Source organism: Bos javanicus, chromosome 13 (assembly GCF_032452875.1).
Source record: "Bos javanicus breed banteng chromosome 13, ARS-OSU_banteng_1.0, whole genome shotgun sequence".
Lineage (NCBI taxonomy): Eukaryota > Metazoa > Chordata > Mammalia > Artiodactyla > Bovidae > Bos > Bos javanicus.
The window spans coordinates 53,743,323-53,770,221 of record NC_083880.1 but is presented as its reverse complement, the minus strand read 5'-3'; the positions used below and the strand labels follow the sequence as shown (position 1 = coordinate 53,770,221).

Here is a 26,899-nt window from a genome sequence, read left to right as displayed (position 1 = left end):
TTTGAAGGCTCATAAATGTAATGAAGTCCCTTTGACACCTGCTCCTCTCTTCACTTTAAATGTGAGCCATTGGTCCATGGGGAACCTCCGCTTTAAAAATAGAAATTATAGTAATTGTCTTCCGTGCTGTCGGGAGGCTGTAAATGCATGGCTCTCAGCTCTACTGCCTGCAATCGACGGCTGCAAGAATTACCCCAAGTTGAGATTTTTTGTCCTTAACAAATCACATGTATGCTCGTGCTGCGTGGGGGACGGGGGGCTCACTTTGCAAGTTCCAACTTATGAACTGGGGGTCCATGGGAAAGGTCCCTCTCTTCCTTCCTGGGTGGGACCTTAGATGCTGGACCTGTGCTGGTTTCTGGGGGACAAAGCCCCTCTCTGCTGCTCCTTTCTGGGCATCTGGCTTTGCTCTGATGGCCATGCAGTGGCAGGAGGGTGGGGGTGGCTTCCTCCCCTTCCTGGCCACAGGGCACACCTGCTGGGTAAAGGTCCCTCCTACCTCCTGCCCAGACCCAGGCTGAGGATTCTCTGTGATGACCTGTGCCCCTGGGGGCATCCCTCCCCTCCCAGGGTTCTGCCTCCATTCCCTGAAGGACAGTGTGGGCAGCATTCCCATGGAAGTGGGTCTGGGGCAGAGAATGGGGGGCGGGAGCTCTGATTGGCTCTGGTAGGTGGTTGGGTGACACCAGGGTCTGGATTATGTCGGGCACCAGCCCCCCTCGGGGGCTCCACTCACTCTTTCCTGGGGGAATTGGCATCTCTGGGAGGGTGACCTGCAGGTTGGGTCTAGATGACCCCTCAGCCTGCACTCCTACCCCAGCCTGGCTCTCACCCCTGACTCCTTCCCACCCCCAGAGCCAGCGCCGTGGCACATGGCTGATCAAACTCAGATGAGCTGTGAGTCCAGGAGATGTGCAGGATCTCTAAGAGTTAGCACTAAACAAAAACCCTAGTCATAATTTTTTCTATTGATACTGTTGAAATGATAATGTTTTGGATAGATCGGGCTAAGTAAGGTTTAAAATCAATCGCACCCATTTCTTTTTATGCTTTTAAGGTGGCTTTTAGAAAAGTTTAAATGATATGGGTGACTGACACTCTATTCCACTGGGCAGTGTTGCCTGAAAACCCCTGGCTGTGGGGAGCACCCCATCTCATGTAGGAGTGGCCAGGTCCCCAAACTCAGGCTGTGTCCCCGGGATCTCCCTGGATGGCACCCAGTAGAGAGTGGGAGCCGTCCACTCGAAGCTTCGTGGAGTTCCGCTCAGGTCCCAGGCGCCTGTTTCTAACAAGACAGCCCTTGTGTGCCAGGATCAACTGTGGGTGGAAGCCGGGTTCTCAGCACGGTGGGGTGGCTCCCGGCAGTGGGGTCAGAGTCTGTGGCGGGCACTGTCACCAGGAGACCGTGCGTTATGACATCGTGACGGTAACAAAGGTTTAGTGGGCGAGGCTTCCTCCTCAGGCGTGAACCTGGGGGCGGGGGGTGGGGGCACGCTTTGGCCCGGGGTCTCCTCCCAGAAGCACCGTGCCTCACCTGCTGCTCCTGGTTCTCAGCTCGTTCCTGCCCTGTGAGCCGTTCCTTGTCTCCTGGGTCAGATTCACAGGCACCAGCGACGCTGGAGCCAGACGATGGCGTAGGCCACGCTGCAGACACAGCGGTGCTTCTGCTGGGTCCTGTTAACAGCACGGTTGTTTTTACTTGCAGATGAGTTTAGAAAATGATGAAAAGAGAGCTCGTACAAGATCCAAGGCCCTCCGAGGTGAGTGCTGCCCTCCCCTCCCAGCTGACTCTGGCCAAGAGCCCCGGGTCCTGAAGCTATAAATGCCACTCCCAGCAGCTCTCCTCAGGAGAATAGAGTCCTGGAGCAGTGCCTCGGCCCTGGGATGCACCTCCCCTGCTCTGGGCACCTGGGGCTTCAGGTACCTGGTGGCTTCAGGGCTCCTCAGCCTTGGGCTGCCTAAGAGGGCTACCAGGGAGGCTTTAGGGCCAGAGGCACCTGTGGGGGTGGAAATGAGGAGCAGACCTAGCTCTCCAGAGGGGGAAACAAAGCTGCGTTAGACCCGCTCTGTTTGGAAAGGAAAGGCCGCCAGCCTTGCATCAGCAGTCTCTCTGCTCCCAGGATATTAGTCTTCATGCTGGAGGGGGTGGGGATGTCATTGGTTGAACTGGCAGTGGGGTGGGGAGAGGGGCGGAGGCCCTTCTTGCTCTGCAGGGATCAAGCCCTGACCCCTTGGCAAGCCTCACCTCCCCAACACCACGGGGTACATGCTGCTCCTGTATATGGGTGGCCTTCAAGGAGGGGCTGGGTGCCCTGAGCTTCCTGTGTCTACCAGTCAGACTCCGGAAGTTTTTGCCCACTGGCCCATCCCTGAGGGACCAGTTTCTTGGGCCACCTTCTGTTCTTTGTCTGGCTTTATCTGCTGGGGGGTTTCTAACCAGACACTGACTTCTACATGCAATTAGGAAAGAGAGCCTGTCCTGCCTGGATGGCCCACAGAGCCTGTCTTGTGTGGGGCCTCTGTCTGAGTCTGTAAATCCAGGAGCCCTCAGGGAGGGTCTGGCAGGGGCACCGGCTTGGGGGACCATGGCTTCACTAGACCCCAGAGGATATTCCAGGGGGCCGGGGAACATGGGATTCAGGTCTAAGGGGAATTGCCTCCATGCTTCAGCCCACTTGTGCTGTAGGACAATGTGCCTTTTTCAATTCTACTTGCACACAAGTTCCCTGTTTCTCCTTCTCTCACTCAGCTCCCCTGGAGCCCACAGGAGCCGACCTCAGGTAAGATGTGGTGCTCGCCGGTGATCCCCTTTGTCCTAAAATGGCCTGCCAGGCACTTCGAATTGCCCAGTTGCCCCTGAGCCCCCTGCTTTCTGTGACAAGGTAGCTCCCCTTCTGGCCTGTGTCCAGCCGTCCTCGCCCTGCCTTGTCCTCTGGCCCCGTGTCCTGGTGCCACCATGCAGCCAGCCTTGCACAGGGGCACAGAGGTGCTGACAGCGGGTCCCCAGGACCTCCTGGCACCGTGGTCCTCAGCCAGCAACAAGGTGCTGTCTTAGTGGTTCCTTGACCAGAGACAAGGGTCCGGGTGTCCCACGCCCAAGTCTTCCACTGGACTGAGAGCAGCAGTGGCCTGTGTGTCGGCTGAGCTCTGTGACTTTCCAGATCCCGGGCCGGTCTCTCGGGGCACATCCTGAGCAGGAGGGAGACGGACACACAGGGCTTTGCTGGTTGAAGCAGGAGGGGCCGGCCCTCTTCCTTGGAGGTAGACTTCCCTGTCTGCAGACATCTGTCCTGGGCTTGGCTGAAGGCTTTGTGTGTGGGGCGTGGGGAGGGGCTTAGGGAGGCCAGAGAGACCACACCCCGCCCGCAGCACCACCCACTTGGCCTTTGGACTGGAGGCTCTGTGGATCTAGGCTCTCCTCAGGTCTCCCTGCCAGCCCTGGGCTATTTTGCCCAAGCAGAGATCCAGTGAACAGTGTCCAGTGAGTGGCCAATAATAGCAGCCTCCCATACCCCGCCTTTTCTGAAGAGGGGTCGTGGTGACGCATCTGGGTCAGAGCACTAGAGAAGGAAGGGAGGGCCCCAGTGTACCTGGTCCAATTTTATAAACATCCTGGGAGCTGGGGCCAGACTTCAACTTGTGACTGAGGTAACCTGCCCAAGGCCACTTGGAGGGATGGAGGGACTCTGAGTGTTCCCTCCTGCCCCTGGGGCTGCTCTGCCCATGCAGTGGGGTCAGGCGTGACACCCACACCCTGATGGCAGGTCTGTGGGCTTCCAGACTGGTGGCTGGAGACAGACAGAGCTTTCTAGACACTGAGGGAGGGACTGCTCTTCTGTGGGGCCACTGCCCCTGCCTGGAGTGACTCCACAGAGCTGCGCGGGCCTAGGGCATTGGCCACATCCATATTCTCAGAGGTGAAGTCTCTCACTGGACAGTGAGCACAGCTGGGGCTGGCCCACCTTATTCTTAACCAGGCAGTAGTCAAGTGGTTGGCCTTTGCCAGTCAGGAATATGAGGACCCCAAACATGCCAGCGTGTCTCTAGCCTCTGAGGCTGGAACATGGAGGCGGGAGGGCAGAGGGCCTGGGAGGGGTGCTCAGAGCCCCACGGGTGGCAGGTGCTGCAGTGGCTGCACCGTGCCGTCTGAGCTCAGGGACTCTCATGGAAGCACCGGCTGGGGGTGGTGTGGCCCCACGTGTGAAGTGGAGAAACTGAGGCTCAGAGTATAACAGCTCATGCAGTCGGAAGAGTTGAATCACACACCCTCCTACACAAAGACTGGTTGTGGTTGCACGGCTGGAGGGTGGGGTGGGTGGGGACAGAAGCCAAGCCAGGCCCCTGGGAGCTGCCTGGAGGGTTGGGGCCTGTGCTGCTCGGAGCAGCACAGGCTGGAGAGCAGGTCTCCCGGAGGACGCGCTGCTCCCCTGGGGCCATGTGATGTTCACCTGAGGACCTCCTGGGGACAGCAAGGGGGAGGAGGCTATACACGGGACTTGAGCTTCAGTAACAGTGTTACTTTTGGCAACAGATACAGTAAGGGAGGAAGTTGGAAAGGCAAACCAAAGGGCTAGGTTTCTCTTGACACTTTGAAGCCAAAGTGACCCCCAAATAGATTTGTTTTGAAATCTGTACACAACCAGCATAAGGGATTGTGTGACCATCCAGGTTTTGTCCACTTTTGTTGATCTCGTGGTCTCACCCTGTTTACTTGGTAAGGGTGAGACCCGTATGCAATCTGATGGGGAAACTGGGGAGAAATGTTCTAGCGACAAATGTTCTCAGCAATCCTTCCTGTTTCGAAGAATTGATGCTCAGAGGAAAATGGCTCCTCTGTGCTAAGGAGCCATATGTGGTCCACCTGGAACTTGCCTCTCAGGCCTGAGCAATGCACTGAGATTGTGTGTTCAGCCCGTGGGCAGGGACAGGTCCTGCAAGCTGGACTCCTCCTCTGGGCACACCAGGCTCTGTGGTGGGACAAGCAGTTGAGCCCCCATTCTGGCGGAGCCTTTGTGGTGGGGCCTTCGTGGTGGATGCTGGCACAGGGAGAATGACCCGTGGAGCAGACTTGGCCCTGGGACGGCAAAGGAATGCTTTCGGAATCACCTGATGGGAGGATGGGTCATGGGGAAGCTGTCCCCATGGGACTCACTTTGTGGACAAGGGACTTGAACCTGTGGAGCCAGAACCTGTGGGGCTCCCTCCCCCACCACAGTGGCCCCCTCCTCTGCTCAAGCAGAGACCCTGGGAGCAGCTTGCTCTCGCATTGTGGTTGCTAGGACACAAGCCAGGACTGAGCAGGACTCTCAGCTGCCCCCTCCCACCCGTAGCCCGTCAGTTCTTGCTCTGATTTGAGGCGAGTCCCTGAGAGAAGATGAGAGGTCTGTTGGCCTTTCCCTTTGTGCCAGTGGAACACGAGTAGACCCTGTCCCTTGTCTCCATGGACTCATCTGCTGTCCCACAGCTGCAGGAGGCAGGACAGGAGGGAAGGAAGTGGGCGGGCCCCTCTCGGAGCACCCTTGGGGCGTCTCCCTCTTCCATGAGAGATGCCTATCTGTCTTGCCTGCACCCTGGTTCCCAGCCTGCCTGTCCTCACCGGAGGGCCTTCTCCTTGAGCCACCAGCCAGCTCCCACTAAGGGGACAGAGAGGAGTAGGGAGCCCTCTACCTGCCTCCAGGGGCCGGAGGGAATCCAGTCCCTTACAGGGCTTCTGATGGGATGGGCTCCTCTGCCTTGGCCTGAGACCTACTGTTTATGTTCAGAGCCCCCTGGGCCGTTGCCCGACCCCACTCAGTGCTAACTGAGGGCAGGCCCTCCGGGAGCGCCTCTGCCACACCTGGAGCCAGTTGGGAAGTCAGGGGAGGGCTCAGCAGGATGCCCCATGCTGGGGGGCTAAGCTCCAGAGGCCTGGACCAGAGCTGGTGCTTCACCCCGCCCTCTGGCCCCAAGCACATGGAGGGACCCTACAAGCACAGGGTGCTCACAGGTGGCCTGCTGACACTGCACCCTGGGGCCCTGACTGGCCTCACGTCACTTTCCACGGGTGCTGTCTTGGCTGCCACGTAGGGAGCGGTTTCTTCCGCTTCCTCTCCCAGAGTGCCCCTTGGCAGCTCAGCACATGTGGGCGCACGCCTGGCCTGCTGCCCTAGGAGGAGCTGGCCCTCAGGGCTGGAAGCCAGGCGCCTCTGAACTGGGGGGCGGAGGTGTGGCTTTGAGCAGGTGATGTGTTTGGGGGTAGTGCCAGTACCACAGCAGCTGGCACCTAATTGCCTGATTAACTCTGATTAATCGACTAATTGGGACCTCAGCTTCAAATCCCCAATAACAAGGAGCTTTTGTGGAGTCTTAACGCTAGTACTTGAGAAAGTGGCAGCAAGTGTGGGGCATGGATTTCAGAATGAGAGGCCGTGGGCGGCAGAAGTCCTCCGGGTCTGGAAAGGAAATCACAGTAAAGTCTGCATGCTCCCCTCCCCCCTCCCCTTTCCTCTTCCTCTCCACCCTGTCTCCTTTCATCTCTCCTTTTAAATGCCAGGAGATCAGCCTCAGTGGCGCCATCATGGGGGGCTGCAGGGTGCGTCCCCTGCAGAGACCCTGGCTCTCCCAAAGGCTGCCGATGAGCTGGGGGACAGGGCTCTGCTTGAACAGACAGTTCTGTTTCTCGCTGGTCCATCAATCAGGGTGGCCTGCCAGCTGGTGGGGCCCCATAGTCCTCTGTAGTCAAGTGGGTGATCAGTCAGTGTGTCTGGACAGAGGCCACAGTGGTGTACTCTTCTGGGCCCCAGGAGCCTACAGGTGTCATTGGCCACAGAACTTTCCTTCCTTGGCTCCGGGAGAGCCTGATCGGAGGTGGGGGCTCAGACCTGGTGATGACAAGTTTGTCCATCCTTGGATGGGGGGCACCTTGGAGTGACCCTTCCCAGGAGGAGCTCGGGTTCCCCCTCCTCCCACCACGGCCTCTCCATCTCACCAGCATCCATCTGCTGCTCCACAACAAGGGTGATGTCAGCTCCTTGCTATCCTGGTTCCTTGCACATACCCCCAAGCCCACAGGACACTGGCCTTGAGTGCCTCGCAGTCCTGGGGAGCTGACTCGCAGGGAAATGGGTGCGGTGGGCCGAGCCCTGATGAGCGGTTCCCAGAGTCTGGTTGGTGGATAGACAGAAGTTGTGGAAGGAGCAGGACTCCTGGGCTCTTGCCTCTGTCCCCGGGGTGTGAGCTGCTAGAGGCCAGGCCTCATCCTCCCAGCCCCCCGCCCCTGAGGTCTCATGGCAGCTCCTGGGTCATTCGCCCTCATGGTTTCACCTCCCTTGCAGCAGGCTTCAGGCTCTGGAGTGGGGTCTTTGCCACCACACCACGCCTACCTCCATCGGGATCCTGTGACTTAGGTCAAGGCTGCATGTTGTGGAGTTGTTCTGTCTGTGGGTGCCGCCTCAGTGAGCCAGCCCAGGGCAGCCTTGGCCAGGCCTCACAGCCTCGTGAAGGCCACTGAGAATCCCATGTTTGTGCTTTGCCCGACTCGGGTGCTGGTTCCAGGAGCACCTCGAGGGCCCTGTTCCCCAGCCCCCTAAAAACCTGGTGGCGGCTTGCCTGCAGTGGGGAGACTCATCGTGGACAAAGGAATCCTGCCTTGATCTCATACACACAGAGCTTTAATTAAACACACTCATGAAACTGTAATGAGCCATTCATTTATTTAAATGGGGTGAGTTATTTCATTAATTTTTTGCGAACTGCAAGCAGCCGTCCTAAGATGAACTGTTTTGGAGACAATCTTCTACTCCCCGGGGGGATGGTCTGGGGTGGGCCCTGAGATTCTGACCCTGTCCCCATGCCACACGGGGCCGCCCCCAGGTGACTGCTCCTGCTTGTCTCCTCCCAGTTGTCCCACCCCCGGATGCACAGGCTCGGGGCATATCCGTGGCAAGTACTCCAGGCACCGAAGGTGAGGAGCTGGCGGGCCCTCAACGGGTTCCTGGGAAAGAGGTTTGGCTGTGGAGGGTGGAGCTCCTCTCCTGCTCTGCGACCCTCTAGAACTGTAGGGGTCTAGAACTGTCCCCCTCTGCTCTGGACTGATGAGCTCCGGTGGTCTCTTGTGCAACCCCGAGCCTTTCTGGGTGTCTCCCCAGTGGGGCTGCTCTGAGGCCAGAGGAGGCCTTGTGGGCAAACCCAGAACAGAGCCAGCACATGGTGGGGTGACCGTTTTCACTGCTGTCCTCCTGGGGTCCCAGGGTCCCACTGGACCTCAGGGGCCTCTGATTGTGGTGCCCAGTTCAGGGGGTGGATGAGGGTGGGAAGGGTCTGGAGGTGGGAAAGGAAGGTCTGGGTGCTCCTGGGGGCGGTGGGCACGGGGCAGAGTAGCCTGGGCCGGCCCCCATCCCCAGCCATCCCAGAGCGGGTGACTCTGGCGTGGACAGGGCCCCCCGAGGTTAGGGGTCCCCAGACAAGCAGGAAGTGAAATTTAAAACACAATCTGGTGCTTTTTAATGTGGACACTTACTGTAAAATTTCGAACACATCGATATGCCAGTATCGCTTTTGGATTTTGGTGGAGGGAGGTGATGAGAGGCAAAGAGAACTTCTCAGGATAGGGGAAGTGCCGCAGAGGGTGAAGGGTCGGGGGACCGGGAGATGCTGAAGGGGGGGCCTGGCCTCCTCCCTCCCAGTTTGCAGAGCTGCCCTCTGGCCAAGAAGAGGAAGCTAGAGGGCCCCGAGGCCGAGCACCTGGGGTCCAAGCGGAAGGCACCCCCGCTGAAGCTGGCTCTGGACGAGGGCTACGGCGTGGACAGCGACGGCAGCGAGGACACTGAGGTGAAGGACGCCTCTGTTTCCGATGAATCGGAAGGAACTGTGGAGGAGGACGAGGCCGAGGCGTCGGGACAGGAGGAGATTCATCGCCCTGAGCCAGCTGAAGGTGCTTTGTTGCTCTGTCTCCCCTGAATAAAGGCGCTTAGTGTGGCCCCGGAGAATCGCAGCCTGTGGGCGGGCAGGGCTCCCGCGAGCCAGGAAGCCCTGCTGAGAACAAGTGCCTCTTGTCCAACATTTGGGACTTCCTGGGGAGGGGCCGGCTCTGGGGGCTCAGGGTCTGTGTGTGAACACTGTGCATTTGGATGTGTGTCTGCTGCGTGTGTGACAGAAGGATGGACAGATGGATGTGGCTGTGGGTCTGTATGGGGTGGTCTTGGACAGACCCGCCCCACTTGGCCTCAGAAGAGCCACCTGGTTGGGGGGCAGGGGTCTGCTTGGCATTAAGGGAGGTGGTGGGGGTGTCCAGGGAAGCTGGGCTGGGCAGTGAGAACTGAGGGGTCTCCTTGCTGTCACCTTCTTCCCTGTATGGCCCCCAGTTCTTGGGAATCACTAGTGTGAAGGTGGGGCATGTCTGTGTTCTGAGACCCTGGCAGACTTGTGGGGTCCTGAGGGTGTGGCAGAGGCCGGAGGCCCAAACCCTCCCCTCCAATACATCCATGTTTCTGGTGTTCTCCCCTTTTGGGATCTGAGGTGGATTCTTACTTCACTTTAGAGCCACTGTAGGGAGAGTTCTTGCAACCCACCTCCATGCTGGGGATCTGGCTGTGCCCGAGAAGGTGCCGGGTCAGGGACCTGGCCTCCTAGCTTCCTTACACAGGAGGGAGCTCTGTGCTCTGGCTCAGCCCTCCTGAAGGGGGAGCAGGCGGGCTGGCTCTCACATTCTGGGGTCCTTATCCATCACCCAGGGGGCCCGGGTGTGGTGAGCACCCACTGCATCTCAGCCATGGCGATGAAATGACTTAACCTTTAAAAACAGCTTTTACTGCTTCTCAATTATGAAACAGTGTTAAAAGATCTTATGCATTCTGTAGGCTCCATTTTATCAAACACAGATTTGCCTGATTTTAAAAAGTGCACATAACAGGGAGGGCTGTTAATCAAAACTATCATTGTAAATCTTAGTTTCAAAAGTACAGCAGTGGTTTCTCCAAGCAGACAAAAACGGCTACATCGATCCTGTTTCTGGGATCTGGTGTCCTCTGGCTGTGGCGGAGTGGGGTGAAGGAACTGGAGCCAGTGGCCTGGAGACACACTCCAGGTGACTCTTAGCCACCCCCCCCACCCCCGTTCCCATGTGCCTACCATATGGTTTCTGATTTTGTGTAGGAAGGAGCCCAGTAAAGGCACATTTTGCATCCAATCCCATCAGCAGCCCCTCGGGCTCCTCCAAGGGCAGCTACAGCAGCTATCAGGAAATCATTGCAACTTCTCTCCTAAATTTGGGCCAAATCGCTGAAGAGACCCTGGTTGGTGGAGACTCAGGCCAGGTGGTCACGCCAGGCCTAGTTCAGGAGGCTGAGGAGGAAGCCACCAGTGACGAGGGGGAGAAGGAGGACTTCATCCAGCCGGAGGACGTGGAGGAGGTGATTGAAGTCACCAGTGAGCGCTCCCAGGAGCCGGGTCCCCAGTCTCTGGAGAGTGTGGCCAGTGAGGCATCCAGTAAGCAGAAAGTGATCCTGGGCAACGAGGAGGAAGAGGAGGAGGAGGAGGAGGAGGAGGAAGATGATGATGAGGAGGAAGATGACGAGGAGGACGAGGAAGACGAGGAGGAGGCCCCTCCTGATGTAATCTGCCAGGAGGATGCCCCCCACGTCCCTGTCCCAAAGAGCCCTCAACCCCGGGGCCCGGTGCCTCCCAGCCCCAAGCCTGGGTACTCCGTCCTAGTGGAGGTGCGGTCCGACGACGGCAAAGACGAGGACTCGCGCTCCCAGAAGTCTGCGGTCACAGACGAGTCGGAGATGTACGACATGATGACCCGTGGCAACCTGGGCCTCCTGGAGCAGGCCATTGCCCTGAAGGCCGAGCAGGTGCGGGCTGTCTGTGAGCCGGGATGCCCACCTGCCGAGCAAGGCCCACTGGGCCCGGGCGAGCCGGGGAAGGCAGCGAGGCCCCTGGACGCTGCCCGGAAGAGCTACTGCAGCAAAGGTAGGCTGGGCTCCCAGGGATGCCCGGGACCTGTGGACATGCCCTGAGGATTTCACTGGCTGGGGGGTCATGGGAGGTGGGGGGTGTTGGTCAGACAGACACGGACTGTGGTCGGTGAGGCAGAGGCAGGGCTGGGAGCACCATAAGGGCATTGGCACTGGTCCTCAGGGATCCTGATGCTGAGACACAGGTGCCCACGAGCCCTAGAGGGGCTAGAGGCCAGTGCTAGAGCCCTAGAGGCCAGTGGCAGCGAACTCAGGAGGGCGGTGCCTGGGAGAGGCTTATGAGCCCCTTAGGGTGCCTCTGCCTGCCTGGGGGTCAAAGGACAACCTCCTCCCATTTGAATCAGGCAGAGCCCCCAGGGGCCCTGCCCTCCCTGGGGGTGGGCATTCTGAGCATGGTCTGTGATTTCTGTGTTCTACCAAAGGGGATGATAGCTGCATTGGAAGTTTCCCTGGGTCACTGGCTATGCCCTGGGGACCATGTGTGTCCTGAGAGGTCTTCCCTTCTGCCCCAGACTTACAGTGACCTCTCTGGCCTGTAAAGGCTTAATGAGGTCAGTAGCTGAGATTTGGGGTTAAGTTTCTTCCTAAGCCTTTATTAGTTGCTTTGATTCCCTGGTAGCTCAGACCTTAAAGAGTCTGCCTGCAATGTGGGAGACCTGGGTTTGATTACCGGGTTGGGAAGATCCTCTGGAGAAGGAAATGGCAACCCACTCCAGTATTCTTGCCTGGAAAATTCCATGGACAGAGGAGCCTCGCGGGCTACAGTCCATGAGGTCTCAAAAAAGTTGGACACTACTGAGCAACTTCATTTTGGGTGAGTTACTTAGCTTATGTCTCCCCCTTTTGTGTCAACATGAAGGACGAGTCCTGGCAGGGGTGTTGCTGCACAGCTTCACTTCTCTGTGGAGGCCTGGGGCTGCGCAGGACATTAGCAGGACAGGGCAGAGGGCACCAGCTGCCATCCAGGTGGTCTTTCTCAAAGGGCTGCAGTCCCACTGTTTGTGGGTTTTCGCCCTCTATGGGCTTTTCCACTTAGACACCCTGGACAGTCCCTCTAGTATCCCCTTGCTGTCCAGCCCTGGTGACTTTAGGGCTCTTGGGTGGTCTGGTCATCCTCCTCTCTGGATAGCCAGAGTGAAGGCTTGTGAGCTGCACTACCCCCTCCCTGCTCACCACTACCCCCCAGCTTCCTGGCTGCCCTCTGACCCAGAGGCCCTGTGTGTTTAGATCCCTCAAGAACTGAAAAACGTGAGATCAAGTGTCCGACACCAGGCTGTGATGGCACCGGCCATGTCACTGGGCTGTACCCACACCACCGCAGCCTGTCTGGCTGTCCCCACAAGGACAGGATCCCCCCGGAGAGTGAGTAGCTCTGCATGGCTCAGGCTGCCTCTGGTGTTTGGATGGTGCCCACTTTGGGGAATGGCCACACAGAGCCCTGTCCCTCTGAACCGGCATGTCCTGAAGCCCATACTTGAGCCCTACAAGCATGGGGACGTGGAGGGTCCAGTGATTCACCTGGAGATGGCAGCCTGGGTCAGGGTCCCAGGAAGCTGGCCATGGACACGGGCACGCAGGAGGGGAGGCTGGGCTCTGGAGCTGGGGAGGGACCATTTTCTATGTGCTGGGGGCTCAGAAGGAAAAAGGCTGTTCTTACTGCTGTGTGAGGGGCAGTAAGTTGAGAGGAGGGACATTGTAAGGCTGAACTGGTTTCTGCCCTAGAGAGCCAGGGCCACCGTGGGAGGGGTTCTCTGACTGAGCTGAGCCTGGGGCTCCTGGATGCTCCATGGAGGGAGGTGCTCACTGGCTCCCCCTGATTGTCTTGCAGTCCTGGCCATGCACGAGAACGTGCTCAAGTGCCCCACTCCTGGCTGCACAGGCCAGGGCCACGTGAACAGCAATCGTAACACGCACAGAAGGTATGGGGCTGGACTGGACGTGGTGAGGGCGGTGGCGGGGGCATGCTGTGGGTGCCCCAACCTGGCACATGTCTCAGGCTTGCCCTGTCCCTCTGTGTGCTGCTCTTTGGGGTGAGTGCAAGGTCAGGACAGACCTTTGGTGGGCGCAGAGCAGCACCTGGAGGGGTGGTCACTGGTGCCACTCTGAGGGGATCCTGAGAGACCAGAGTGCGCCTGGAGGAATGGGTGCCTGCAGCCTGGGGTAGAGCCGGGTGGGGACCCTGCCCTGTGGAGATTCGGGAAGCCTCTGGACACTAGCTCTTGCTTAGGGCACAGCCTCAGCATCCGGGCCTAAGCCTGGTTGCTCAGTGGGGTGCTGAGACCCTGGTGCTTCCGTTGTCTGCCGTCTTCTGGCCACTGCTTCCCCGAGCCCTGGGCAGCTGTGGCTGTGGCAGTAGGTGCCTTTGCTCCAGTGAGTGACGCTCAGCTGAAAGGACGGCCAGAGTCTTTGAGGTCCAATCACTGAGAAGAGGCTGAACTCCCCAGCACTGCTGTGATGATGTCACCTCCTCTGGTCGATCAGCTTCTTAGTTCGAACAGTCGAAGCCGTATCCATGGTGTCTTGGATTAGGTGCTTTCCTGGGAAGGACCTGTGCCCTTCTGCTGTGACCCTGGTGGTCCGTGTCCTCCAGGGTCAGCACCCAGTTCATGGCCTGTGGGTGACAGAATTTTAGCAGCTCTGGTTGATGGTGAGGCAAGAGGAGCAGGGTGAGAGGCAGGCCCATCCCCCAGATCCATCCAGAGGAGAGGCCTTTGTCTAGAGCCTTGAAGAACTTTAGGATGCATTGTCTCTGTGTGTCTTGGCTTAGAATTTCCAAAAACAGAAATTGAGTGAGCAGCAGGTGCTTTGAGGGCTGAGGACAGAGCTGGGGAAAAGCCCCCTCTATAGGAACGACAGCCTTCCCTGGGCGCCTGCTGGTGTCTGGCTCCTGGCTTAGATGGGCGGGGCCTGGGGAAGGGCTCAGCTGTCCTCCTATCCTGTCTCTAGTTTGTCTGGGTGTCCCATTGCTGCTGCCGAAAAATTAGCCAAATCTCATGAGAAGCAACAGCCACAGCCGGGAGAGCCTTCCAAGAATAGCTCCAATTCGGATCGGATCCTCAGGTGAGTGACATGAGCCACAGACCCGGAGGGGTGTTCTTGGACCCAGGTTCGTCTACCCGACACATAGTGAGGCCGAACAAACCAAAACTGGGTTGGAGTTTGGAGCAGAGGAAAGTTTATTACAAAAGCCATGGAAGGAGAATGGGTGGCTGGTGCTCAGAACATTCAACTTCCCATTGGCTTTCTGGTGAGGTCTTTACAGACAGTGTGAGGGAAGAGGGTTCGAGATGCATAATAGTTTGTGGACCTTCTTCTGATCGGCTGACGGTGAGGTGGTAGGTGATGTTTCAAGAATCTCAACCTTACGATTCCAACAGTCTGGGGTCCACAGGGTTGTGGTCGGCATGTTGTCACCACTGGGCAAGTGTCTTAGTTTCTGCAGAGTGACTCAGATATGTGTCGGATTGTTCCCTCTGTCTCTTCCAGAGGAACTAGAAGCCCTGTTGTGACTCTGTTGTCCTCTTAACTGACTGACTTGCTCTTTGGAACCTGGAAGGTTGAGGGGGCTTACAGCCTTTTTCCTACAAATGAGAAATGAGGACCAGAGGGGCTTTTGTCCCAGGAAGGCCCTGTAAGGCGCAGCCATTAAGTTTAGGCCTCATCTTCCCTTGAGGGTAGCTGAGAGCTTGCCAGCAACTTCTCAGCTGCATTGGCCAGTCCAGAGTGGAGGAGGAGAGCCTGCTCGTGCTCTGGTGGCCTCACTTTCCCAAGGCCCTTCAGAGCTGGCCTTATCGTGGTTCCAGGGTCTTCTTGGCAACAGGCTCCTCTTTTCCGGTCATGTTCAAATTCTTACAGTGCCGGGCACCTCGGGGCCTCTCCATTGGTCCTTCTTAATTCCACCCTTTCCAGAGTGAAGTCACTGCTTGGCTCTAGACGCCTCCTCTGCTTTCCTTCTCTCTGAGCCCCTCACTGGAATGGTACAGACCCCATGGCCTTTCTTTTCTGCTGGTCTCGCTCCTGCCCCAGCCCCTGGGCTGTGGAGGCTGGTGTCTCCACACCATCTCTTGTACATTTAAAAATCTGAGCTCTTCCAGAGCTCCAGTAACAGTGACTGAATGCTTGCAGCAGTGCTTTCATGCCTGTCCTTAACTGGGCAGCAGCCCTTCCAGGGGCATCTTAAGCAACTTTAAGCAGAGGACAGGGAAGGGCTAGGCCACTCCCTTCAAAAAGTGGAGCCCCTGTGCCCTGAGGCTGATTCTCAGAAACACCCCCATATCCCCTCCAGGTGCTCCAGCTCCCTCCTGTCTGGGGAATTGTATTAACAAGTTATTCCACCACCAGAATTCCACTTTGACTGCCCACGACCCTAAAGATGCTCCTCTGGGGCTCCCAGCCAAGGGCTCAGAAACCAGCTCTCCTTTTCCCCTCCTCTGGCTGATGCTGTCTGCAAGGGGGATATGTGCTGTTACTTCAAGTCTCCTAGTGCTTCTTCCCCATGGCAGTTCTTCCTGCACATCCCGCAGGCAACCTGTAGTGGCGGGCAGGGGAGGGCCTGCCTGGGTCTCAGTCCACACTGGCCTCTGAGGGATGGCTGGGCTAGGCTATGGCAGAGGGTGCTGGGTTGAATAGCACAGGGTCCTTGTGTCCTGTCTTCATGCTTCTCATCTCCATCCTGCACCCCAGGCCCATGTGCTTCGTGAAGCAGCTTGAGGTCCCTCCATATGGAAGCTACCGGCCCAGCGTGGCCCCCACCACACCCAGGGCCAACCTGGCCAAGGAGCTGGAGAAGTTCTCCAAGGTCACCTTTGACTACGCAAGTTTTGATGCTCAGGTTTTTGGTAAGCGCATGCTTGCCCCAAAGATTCAGACCAGCGAAACCTCACCGAAAGCCTTTAAATGTAAGTTGGGGAAACTGCTCTGGGAGGTGTAGGGTCTGAGGGGCAGAGGAGGAGGAACCCTTCCCCAGGAGCATGTAGGGACTCTCCATCTGGGGCCCCAGCTGTCCCAGTCTACCGTGGTGACTTTCTCAGAGTCTGGGTCTCACCCACGTTGTGGCCTTCACGTTCAGCATCAAACTGGATGTGTCTCCTCACTACACGTTGAAACAAAAACAAGTGTGTTATGGTGTGCATGTCCAAAGAGTTAAGCCCAACATCGCTGACATGGTTTACCCTGTGGTTGTGCCCTCCCCTGGCTGTCCTTTCCCAGGCAGTTTATTCCAGCTCAAGGGTGGAGGTCTAGGGAGAGCCACTGTGCTGAGCCTGGATACCCAAAAGATGCTCAGACAGGGACCATCTTGCTGGATACAGTGTGCCATTTGTAATATTAGCAACAAAATTTCTGGGTGCTTGCACTAACAAAATTCATTCCTACAAACCTTTGAGAACAAGCTCTCCTGTCTTTCTAAAAAACTATTCCTATACTTGGGTTTCACTGGGCCTTTGTTGCTATGCAGGCTTTCTCTAGTTGTGGCGAGCGGGGGCTACTCTGTTGCAGTGCACGGGCTTCTCACTTGGTGGCTTTTGTTGCAGAGCACAGGCTCTAGGTGTGCGGGTTTCCGTAGTTGCAGCTTAGAGCATGTGCTCAGTAGCTGTGGCACACCAGCTTAGCTGCTCCTCAGCATGGGGAATCTTTGATCCCCCAGACTAGGGATCAAACCCATATCTCCTGCACTGGCACTAGACTCTCAACCACTGGACCACCAAGGAAGTCCCCTGTCTTTTTTTGGTCGCTTATTACACTAATTTGTGAGTTGCAAGCCAATTAACTTGCGTAATACCTACAAAATGGAAAACTGCCCCGGTGTACATAAGGTTGGAACCGGCAGCTCATGATGGATGTTCAGATGCCAAAACTAGCAATGATGAGTTTCCTATGAGTTCATACTAGAAACACTGATCAATACAATGGCCAGCTGGAGTGCAGGTATCTCTCCAACTTGTTAGGAGAGGGCTTCATGCAAGGCACCCACTTATACTGGGGCACTGGAAATTTGCTGGTGATATCGTGATTACTCAGAAATCATACCTGAGAGTGATCTTATGGTTACGGCACAGTTATTAGAAAAGATGACATTTTATGCCTTCATGTTTCATGTTCTGTTGTTGTTCAGTAGCTAAGGCCTGTCCAACTCTTTGCAATCCCATGGACTGCAGCATGCCAGGCTCCTCTGTCCTCCACTAATTCCCAAGTTTGTTCAGATTCATGTCCGTTGAGTCGGTGATCCTATCTAAATCTTATCCTCTGCTGCCCCCTTCTCCTTTTGCCTTCAGTCTTTCCCAGCATGAGGGTCTTTTCCAGTGAGTCAACTCTTGGCATCATTATATTTGAGCAACAATGTTATTTACTAAAGCTGTGGCTGTTGAGGAGGTGACACCAAAATCATCCTTTTGAGATATTGTGACAAAATTTGCCTACTTAAATGACACTGTAGACACTCTTCCTATTTACAGACTTTAGTCTCTCAATAAGCATTCACCAATAGATAACTTGTTTTGTTTGCAATATCAAGGATGCTAGCCTGTCTTTGCCCTTTCTGCCCAAGTTATGGTCAAGACAGAAGTGGCCTTCTCAGTACCCGACAAGGATGGGGGCAGATTGGGGTATGCAAGCTCATGGCAGTGGGTGGGTGACCCAGCCCTGGGCCCACCTCCACATAGCTGTGCTCAAAGCCCCCAGCCACCTAAAGCTCCCCTGTGTGTCTTTGTGGCCGCCTCCCGTCCACGTTGTATATCAGCCTGCTGTTGTTCCCTTTTTGCAGCCAAACCTTTCCCAAAGGCCTCTCCCCCCAGGCCCAGCCCCTGCACCTCATCCTCTTCTGCAGGCTTCGACTACGCCCACGATGCAGAGGCCGCGCACATGGCCGCCACTGCCATCCTGAACCTCTCCACGCGCTGCTGGGAGATGCCTGAGAACCTCAGCACGAAGCCACAGGACCTGCCCAGCAAGGTGGGCAAGGCCCCTGCTGAGAGCTCCTTCTGAGGCAGAGAAGGCGGGTGGGGTTTGCAGTCAGGACTATATGCAGCCTGCACAAAGCAGGCTCAGCAAACCCAGCTTCTATAAGGGGAGTACCACTCTTTCCTTTTCTCCCTCCTGACCACTGACCCTGCTGGCCAAAGACATTGGATGGGTCCACCTCCCTGAGCACCACGCGCTGTGCCTAAGGGCGCCAAGTGGCTGTACACACCTGTTCCCGCATCTACCGGGATGCGGGCTTCCACTAGTTTCCACGTGTTCCTGTGCCCACACAGGTGGCCATGTGCAGGGGCTGGTTTTATGGGCTGGAGGCCTCGAGGCAGTGGGTAGAGTGAGTCCACTCAGTCAGCTTCAGGATACTTTCTTCTCAGAGGCTCTTCTCTTCTTTTTGGCCCTGTTCCCTTTGGAGGGAAAATAAGGCACATGTGGGAAGGGATGGTGTCTAATCTAGATGTCACCTTTGCAATGCAGGCCGCGGACATTGAGGTGGATGAGAACGGAACCCTGGACTTGAGCATGCACAAGCACCGCAGGCGGGAGAACACTTTCCCCAGCGGGAGCAGCAGCAGCAGCAGCCCTGGCGTGAAGTCACCTGACGCCTGCCAGCGCCAGAGCAGTACCAGCGCCCCCAGCAGCTCCCTGACCTCACCCCCGTCTAGCCACGCCTCCCGCCAGGATGAGTGGGACCGGCCTCTGGACTACACCAAGCCCAGCCGCCCACGAGAGGAGGAGCCTGAGGAGGTGGGTGCTGTCCAGGTGGGAGGTCCAGAGCTGTTGGATGGTTGGAGGAGAAGGGGTTGAGCAGGTGCTGGCGGTCAGCTTGCCTTACCCAAGGGTTGGCATAAACAGGCTGGAATCTCCAGGCAGAGGCTCTGTGGGTCCTACCCCTTTCCACATAGGGTTCTGCCTGCTCCGGGCAGCTAAGTCCACCTTCCTGGAGGTGTTTTCACCATTGGCTCAGTTTGTGGCCTTGTCCCCTCCAAGAGGGAGGTGGTCTTCTCACCTCTGGAGAATTAGTGGTCAGCAGCAGTGTGGCTCTCCAAGAGTGTGGAGAGGACAGGGGCGGTTCGGGGGATGATTTCAGGAATGGCCTCAAATTCCTTGGTTTCGTGGGCCTCCCACCAGCCTGCTGTCCAGATGAGGGACACCCTGAACTCTCGTGGCAGCCTCTCCTCACCATCCCCAGGACACTGCAGGCCCCTGGTTCCCTGGACAGAGGCAGGAGAAAACGCCTGGCCTCTGGCAGCCAGTGGTCTGAGACCCAGAGCAGTACTGACTGCTAAGGAGCGGCAAGCCGGGCCTCGGTGTTGACCCATCCACAGCCTGGGGGCTGGTGGAACAGTCCCTTCCTGGTGACTCCACCCACTCGGGGTGGGGCTGACTGGGGGCTTCCAGGAAGCAGGACTCCGCTCTGAGGGTGCAACTCCAGGAGGGCTCTGCATAGTGTGGACAGGCCTGAGGGGTCCCTCCCAGCCCTCCCCTGTCTGCCAGCCCCACTTCCAGGAGGGCAAGGGGGCCAGGTCCCTGCGTGTGTGCTAAGTCGTGTCTGATTCTTTGTGAGCCCGTTGACTGTAGCCCTCCAGGCTCCTCTGTCCATGGGATTCTCCAGGCAAGAATACTCGAGTGGGTTGCCAGTACTATTCTCTGGGGGATCTTCCTGACCCAGGGATTGAACCCGAGTCTTTTGCGTCTCCTGCATTGGCAGGGAGTTCTTTACCACTAGGGACACTGAAGCAGAACCAGGAAGCCTCTGGAATGGTTGTGTCTGGGCAGGGCCAGCCTGGAGGAGGGCAGGGCCAGCCCGGTGGGGAGCAGGGCGGTGTGTGGTGGAGCCAGCCCCTTGGCAGGCGGGGCTGGGGGCAGATCCCTGAGGAGGAGGAGCAGTGGTGGTGAGGATTCTACTGTGAGAACCCACCCCCTCTACAGTTTCACCTTCAGGGGTGGCCAGGTTCCTCCGTCTACCGGCCTCACAGGCACCCCTACTTTATAGAGGAGCCGCCTGGTCCAGGTCTGGGTCATCTGGCTCAGTCACATGGCAGCAACTCAATGTCAGGGCTCAGAAGAGGGATACTTCTCTCAGAGTGAGCCCCTGGGGTAGGGAGGCTGGCTGAGGGTCAGCGGGGGCTGGCAGGAGGGCTTCTCTCTGCGAGTGGGGCCAAGTCTGAGGCCCGGTGGGGCCCTTCTGTTCCTGTTGGGGTCACCAGGCTGTGTCCCCACATCCGCTGTCACCTTGTTCAGTTCTGTGCCTGTGCCTCGTCTCCCCTCCACCCTCCAGTGGTCCTTCCCCTTTCCTTGGCCCCCAGCTCAGGCTGGTCTCTCTGGCCACTTCCCTCTGCCACCCGCCCGGCCCCGCCCCACCTCCCCATGCCCTCTGAGCATCCTCACCCCTTTCCAGGACAGTTGTGTCATCTGTAGGTGACCTGGGTCTCAGAGGTCCTGGGGAGCCTGGCCACGGAAGCCTGCTGCTGTGCTCCATCGTCGACCATCCACTCCCTGGCAGGAAGCCTCAGTTAACCCCCAGGCCCTTCCTTTCCTCCCCTGTGCCCTGGGCACAGGTGCCCCAGTCTTACTGGGTCACCCCCTGGATCAGGCCTTCCCAGTCCGTCTACTGTGGTCTGGACTCCCCGTTCAGACCCTCCTTCTAGCTCTGCCCAAGGCTCCTTGACCATGTTGCCCCAGCCTTTAGCATCACCTCCCATCCAACTCTGGCAGCAGTGCCCCCTCATGTCCCCAAACAGCCCTGGCCCCTGTGTCTATGGGCCTCTGGGATGTGCTTCATGCTCTGGAGCTGCCTCTGCCCCTGTGAGTCTGGGAGGCCCTTCTTTCTCCTGAAGGCTGGACTCAAGTTGAGGCTCTTCGTCCACACAGCTATGCCTTGTTCAGTATTAACAGTAGCAACAGCATCGCATGGTGCCACGGGCCTTTCTTCATCTCAGCCCCAGACATCCTGGGAGGGCCTGCTACTGTTTCCAGCTTAAAAGTGTGGTGCCCAGGAGGTTGGACAATGTGCCTGGGACACACAGCAAGTCCTGAGACTTGAATTGTGATCCACCACTTGGGCTAATGGTCCGTTACAGACAGACCGACCTGTAGGGCACTGACCTTCCTGACTCTTGTGGACGTCTTCCCTGCCCTGGATGGAGGGAATGTCCTTGTTCACCACCGCATTCATAGTGCCCTGTTCTTGGGTGGCGACTGAACATTTCCAGACCCTGCATTTGAGGTCAAAGTGCTTATTAAAGTGCTGGTTGCAGTCAGGTAGGTCATTGTGCCGGATGGGCCCACAGGGCCAGAAGGCCCTAAGGTCGCTGTGATTATTTCTGTCATACTTTGTACATTGTTCCACTCATCCTCATAGCATGTCAACAGACACACCCTCAGTGGTAACGGCCCCAAAGGAGCTGCACTCGGTGTGCACTCTGGCGTGCAGGAGGTGACCCAGGGTGGGTGGCTGGAGGTGACACACAGGCCAGAGGCTATCAGGGTGTCAGAGCAGCCGCCTTGGGTGGCATCCGTGTCTCCTTGTTCCTGGGTCAGCTCAGGCACAGCAGCTGAGGTGAGGGAGCACCCCAGCCCCTCTGGGTGCTGCTTCCTGCATCTTGGGAGTATGTCTTACTCCTGCATGCATAAGACAGGAGACTCCAGAAAACGCCTCTGTGGACCCTGTTCTGAAAGGCCCCTCTCCCTCAGCCCCAGGCTGGGCGCCCGGCCCCCGCCAGCTGGTTAAAACATCTCCCTGCTGGTCTTTTGCAGTCAGAGCCAGCAGCCCATTCTTTTGCTTCTTCTGAAGCAGATGACCAGGAAGTGTCGGAGGAGAATTTTGAAGAGCGGAAGTACCCCGGGGAGGTCACCCTGGCCAACTTTAAGCTGAAGTTTCTCTCCAAGGACATAAAGAAGGAGCTGCTCACGTAAGTCCCCTCCTTGAACGACAGGACCCCCCAGGGGACCTCTATAGTCTGGAAAGGAGAACACCCTAGTGGGAGCCTGTGATGACCGGGCCGGCCCCTGCACAGCCCTGCGCTGACTATTCTCCTGCCCTGGCCACCTTGGTGGGCAGAGGCTGAGCTGCCTCTACTAGGACCTTCCTGGGCCAGACAGCAGGGGAGGTTCCCCTCACCCCTGTACCATGCTGGCCTCTAACCCGCTCCTTCAGGGTGATAAAGAGCGAGGATGAGCCTTCATTGGGCCCACAGAGCAGACAAGGGCTGAGCGGGGGTGGACGCCTCCTGAGCCCCCACTGAGTGCCAGTCCTCGGCGAGCTCTGCCTCAGAGTCGGTGCCCTCAGCCCTGGCAGCCAGAGCTAGTTTAACGAGACGCCACTGGAGGGGGGATAGCTGCTGGCTAACACCACCTCCCCTAGGGGACAGTGAGAAGCCTGACACCTGCCCTGCAGGTGATCCAGCCCTCACCTCTGCTCAGAGTTTGTACCTGGGATTCCTCTTCGTGCCCCCAACCCCGCCAGCTTCCTCCTGCCCTGTAGCTGGCTCTGGCTGGGGCCTTGTCCTCGGGGAAGGCCCCGCCACATCAGGAAGGCACGCCCCGCCCCCTGTCCACAAGCGTGGACACGTGTGCATGCACAGTGTGAGGGCTTCAGAGCATCTCGACTTTAAGTTGAGCTTTACTTTGGGTCCCTTTTCCTTCTTGAGCTGAGTGCTACGGGAGAAACTTGCAGTCAGAGAGGCAGAGGCGAAGGGTCTGCTCCGAGACGGGCAGGGAGCAGGTGCCGCCGCCCTCCCTGAGTGGACTCAGCCCCGGGGGGCGGGTCTGGCAGGGTGCCTCGCTCTCTGATCTGACGCTCTGTTTCTTTTGTCCAGCTGCCCCACCCCTGGCTGTGACGGCAGTGGCCACATCACTGGGAACTATGCCTCCCACCGCAGGTTCGTCCCCCGCTTGGGTCCGCCTGGCCTGGGTGCTGTGTGGTGGGTCTTCTCCCTCTGCTGCTCTGCTCCCCCTCTTTGGCTCATCCCAATATCCCATCTCTTCTCTTTCAGCCTCTCTGGTTGCCCTCTTGCTGACAAGAGCCTCAGAAACCTCATGGCTGCCCATTCTGCTGACCTCAAGTATGTCTGCCCTCCTGGCCTCCCATCTCTGGGGTGGCTTCCTTGCTCTGCTCACTCCTTTCATGAGGCTCCAGCCCAAATAAGCCTTCTCGAGGGCTCTGGCACCAGGCCGGCCCTAGCCAGAGGCGCAGGGCCATGGGGCAGAGAGGCAGGGCCATGGACGGGCTGATTCTGCTTGGCTGGGATTCTCGCCACTCTGCCTGTCTCTCTCTGCTCTGAGCACTGCTGTCTGCCTGTCCCCTCAGGCCCAGGGCTGCTACGGGGTCCTGTGCTCCCCTCGGCCCTGCCAGCCTTTCTGAGGGCTGAGGGTCGGGAGGGCCAAAAGGACGTAGGACCTGCCTCTGGCTCCTGGTGGCCCGGCTCATTCTCTCACTCTCCTGAGGACCCCTGATGGGCTGCTGTCTGGGCCTGCTTTACCCTGCTGTGGAGATCTGGGAGAAGTCCCAGACTGGCCATGGCTTGTAAGTCTCGTTGTGGCTCAGAGGGCTGCAGGCTGTGTAGATCTTGCTAAGCGGACTGGATGCTGGTGATGGCCGAGAAACTCTGTGCTTGTCCCTCCTCCTTCACCCCTTCCAGCTGCTTCTGTCTTGGCCCCTGGTGCCCACCCCCGCCCACGCCTCACCTCTATGCTCGCCCCTCCTTTTTGCCGTGCCTGCTCTCTGCTTCTGCTCCTCCTGTCCCTGACACCCGGGCAGGGCATCCCAGTGGCACCAGCCACTCTGACTGACAGCCTTGTTCAAGCGAGGAGCACACACCCAGAGGTTTCCTGGCTCTCAGCGTCCTTCTGCGGCTGGAGTTGGGGATTGTGATGGCCTTTGATTTCATGCCTTTAGTTGAGCTGTGACATCGTGGCTAGTGTGGCCCTGAGCCACATAATGCTGACCCTGTGCTCCTAGGCTGAACCGAGGTTGTGGAAGGAGGGCCCCCTCTTGGCCCCTCAGGTCACTCCCTCTCCAGGGGATTTCTCCCACTCTGGGCCTCTGTGTTGGGGGCCTTGCATCCAGGCCAGGTTTCACCGGCTCAGCCTGATCTGGGGCTCTGGTGCCTTTAAGATGAGGAGCGATGGCTGCCGGAAGCTTCCACGGATCTGCACTGACTTAAAATGGGCAGGAAGCTCCAGGTCTGTCTGAGCAGCAGGTCCTGCCAGCCTCACTTCTGTGGCTCTGGGGAGCCTGTCTGGTCCTAGAAGCCAGGAGAAGCGTATCGTTACCTGTTTTACCAATGCAGTCTTCCAGTGCCACAGGTGAGGCTGGGCAGAGTTCATGACCAGAAGCATGTTTCCAGGAGTTTATCAGCTTTGACACTAGCATGTTCTGAGGCAGGTTCACACATGCACTCACTGACCCCAAGTGTCCAACTCCAGAAATACAATGAGACCCTCAGGCCTGTGGGCTTGGAATGCTCTTCCCCACCCACCTCTTCCCTCTTTCCTTCCTCTCTTCTTCTTTCTCATGATCCTTTCTCCTATTTTCTTTTCCAATTCAACTTACTTTTCTAACTGATCAGTTTCTGTGGTTTTCCAGCTTGAGGGTGGTGGAATTCTAGAAGTGACCGCATGCCCTCAGTAGCCCTTTACCTGCAGAGCAGTTGGTCAGGGTTCCTGGAAGTGATACATGGACTTGGCCCTTGGTCTGGGTCCAGAAACGTGGCCAATAGGGAGGGTCAGCGCCCTTCTGAGATGGAGAGCCTGTGAAGAACTGTAACCCAAACTTGTTTGGAAGTTGGTGACAGAAAGTGTTCCTTGTATGAAAAAAATCACGCCCGACTCCCTCTGAAAGGTCTTCCTGTGGAGGCTACTCCTCACCTGCTTCAGGCCACAGCGTGGATGTGGCCTGGCTCCCCCGTGTCCTTCTCTCCTTCCCCTGCGCAGTGGGCGTCTGGCACCTTGATCAGCTTTGTGGCAGTGTCGGGTGAAGGTAACCCATCCGCAGAGGGGCAAAGGCACCCGTGCCACGCCTCGCAAACGAGTCTTCTTTGGTGGTTCCCACCAACACTTGAGTGCAGCGACAGTCGCAGACTGTTTTCTGTGTTTTGATCACATTCCAAGGGCATTTATTCTTCCCTTCCAAGTGTCCCATGTGGTCAGAATCTGGGGACTTGGGTGCCTCGGGCCACATGGGCTACTACCTGTGTGGGGCTTATGAGCACAGCCACACACCCTGCTGGACTGTGATGGGGGAGCTCTGCACAGGTTGGGGGATAGCCCCTGCCCCAGCCACGGGACATGGATAGAGGCAGGGTGAGGTCTGGTGTGAGCCATGCTGCCTAGCTTCATCCTCTGGCCCAGACAGTGCGCTCAGAAGAGATGGTGGCCGGCGCTGCCAGTGGCCAGTGCAGACACTTGCTTCTCCAGCCACATGACATCATCTTCGCTTGGACACGACTCTTAGGGAAAAGCCATGACATCAGGCTGGCAAGGAAGGTGGGGGGATCCTGCCTTTCTGGAATGGGAGTGCCCCCATGTGTGTGTTCTCACCGAGTCTCTCCCCTGACCAAGACCCCCTCCCAGGCACTGCCAGAGGCTGCACCTTGCAAGGGTGTCACTCACAGACAAGCGTCTTGCTCACAGCCACAGAGGCTGGGGGCTGCTCTGAACCCACCACCCTGGCCACTGCCTACAGCGCTGAGCCCTGTGTTCTGCAGCTGAGAAGGAGCAGGGAGAAGCACTGTCCTAGCAGAGGGTGTCACAGGGCCTGGGCCTCAGTGCAGAGGGCCGTGCAAAGGACTCCCTGGTCCTCACAGTGTAGTCCAGAGGACCTTCTTGAGCAGCTGGAGCCTGAGGACCTTAGGCCACATGGAGACGCAGAATGTCAGAGCAGGCGGTCCCAACAGCTGGGGTTCATTTGAACGGGTGATGCTTACCTGGATGGAGGTGGTGGGTGATTTCCATTAAAACACAGAAGCCTCCTTGCCCCAGATGTGGGTTGAAATGTGACCACACATGACTGAGGTGGGGGGCATCATAATCTCACTGGGGTCTAAGTCACCCCAAAGCCCGACAGGAGGGAGATTGAGCCTCCTGCCAACTGCCAGGCCAGGGAAGCCTCAATGGGTGGCCCTTGGGGCAGGGACGAAGAGGGTACCTCAAGAAGGTCTGAGGGGCTAGGAAGGAGGTTCCCGGGCATCTAGCCCCTCCATGTTACCGTGCCAACCTAATGGGGTGGCAGTGTCGGCCCGTGGACATCTGGGAGGAGGATGGAGAGGAGGGGCCTTGGACATGCCAGAGCCTGGGCGCAAGGCAGCCTCCACTGATTGACAGGCCAACTTGAGTGTCCGTATCCTGCCCCAGCTGGCACTCTGCCCTGCCACCCTCTGGGGTCAGTTTTGTGCTGAGGAATGGCCTTGGCTCCACAGCTCTCTCTCTCTGTGAGGATGAAGCCAGAAATGGCAGATAAGCACCAGGGTCCTGCTGGGTCACACAGGATGGAACTGGGCCCTCACGAGGGACAAGGCGTGAGCGGCAGGCCCATCCTGGAGGAGGCATCCTGAGGACCGCCTGCAGGGCTGGGAACCAGTGCTCTGATGCCAGCAAAAACTGATCCATGTTTTGTCACTGGACACTCGGAAAAATAGCTCAAGCTGGTGTATTAAAGGGGATTTCTACCTTCGACATGATATATTCACCAAACATTTTGGACTTTTGCATTCTGTGCCTCCCCAGCTCCCTTCCACTGGTGCCAGCCACCTCTCGAAAACCTTGGACACTTGCCAAGCGGGGGTGATGCCCCAACGTTGCTAGGGCTGGGGGTGGTGCGTCTCATGCTCGGTACGGGTGTCTGTGAGCACAGGCAGTCCTTCTCCAGCAACCTCAAGCAGGATGAGCCGGTCCTTGGTGCTAGGTTTGCATCCCGAGAGCACACTTAAAGGCTCACAGGTGTTCTGGAGCCTTCTTATCCAGCCTGGTCCTTT

General features: G+C 57.7%; 1 protein-coding gene across 4 annotated transcripts in view; it reads left to right on the top strand.

The window, feature by feature from the left end:
* MYT1 (myelin transcription factor 1) overlaps positions 1 to 26,899 on the top strand; it is a 61,457-nt gene that overhangs the window by 24,085 nt on the left and 10,473 nt on the right. The window contains exons 3-16 of one of the 4 annotated variants that reach the window (XM_061436778.1): positions 1,706 to 1,760; positions 2,750 to 2,780; positions 7,880 to 7,942; positions 8,664 to 8,911; positions 10,132 to 10,950; positions 12,183 to 12,317; positions 12,784 to 12,874; positions 13,902 to 14,015; positions 15,639 to 15,853; positions 17,779 to 17,903; positions 18,402 to 18,671; positions 21,684 to 21,838; positions 22,745 to 22,807; positions 22,922 to 22,990. In XM_061436778.1, the coding sequence (XP_061292762.1) occupies positions 1,706 to 1,760; positions 2,750 to 2,780; positions 7,880 to 7,942; positions 8,664 to 8,911; positions 10,132 to 10,950; positions 12,183 to 12,317; positions 12,784 to 12,874; positions 13,902 to 14,015; positions 15,639 to 15,853; positions 17,779 to 17,903; positions 18,402 to 18,671; positions 21,684 to 21,838; positions 22,745 to 22,807; positions 22,922 to 22,990 (2,453 nt within the window). Of the gene's footprint in view, positions 1 to 1,705; positions 1,761 to 2,749; positions 2,781 to 7,879; positions 7,943 to 8,663; positions 8,912 to 10,131; positions 10,951 to 12,182; positions 12,318 to 12,783; positions 12,875 to 13,901; positions 14,016 to 15,638; positions 15,854 to 17,715; positions 17,904 to 18,401; positions 18,672 to 21,683; positions 21,839 to 22,744; positions 22,808 to 22,921; positions 22,991 to 26,899 lie in introns of all 4 variants that reach the window. The other 3 variants (XM_061436777.1, XM_061436780.1, XM_061436779.1) reach the window with 3 other exon arrangements.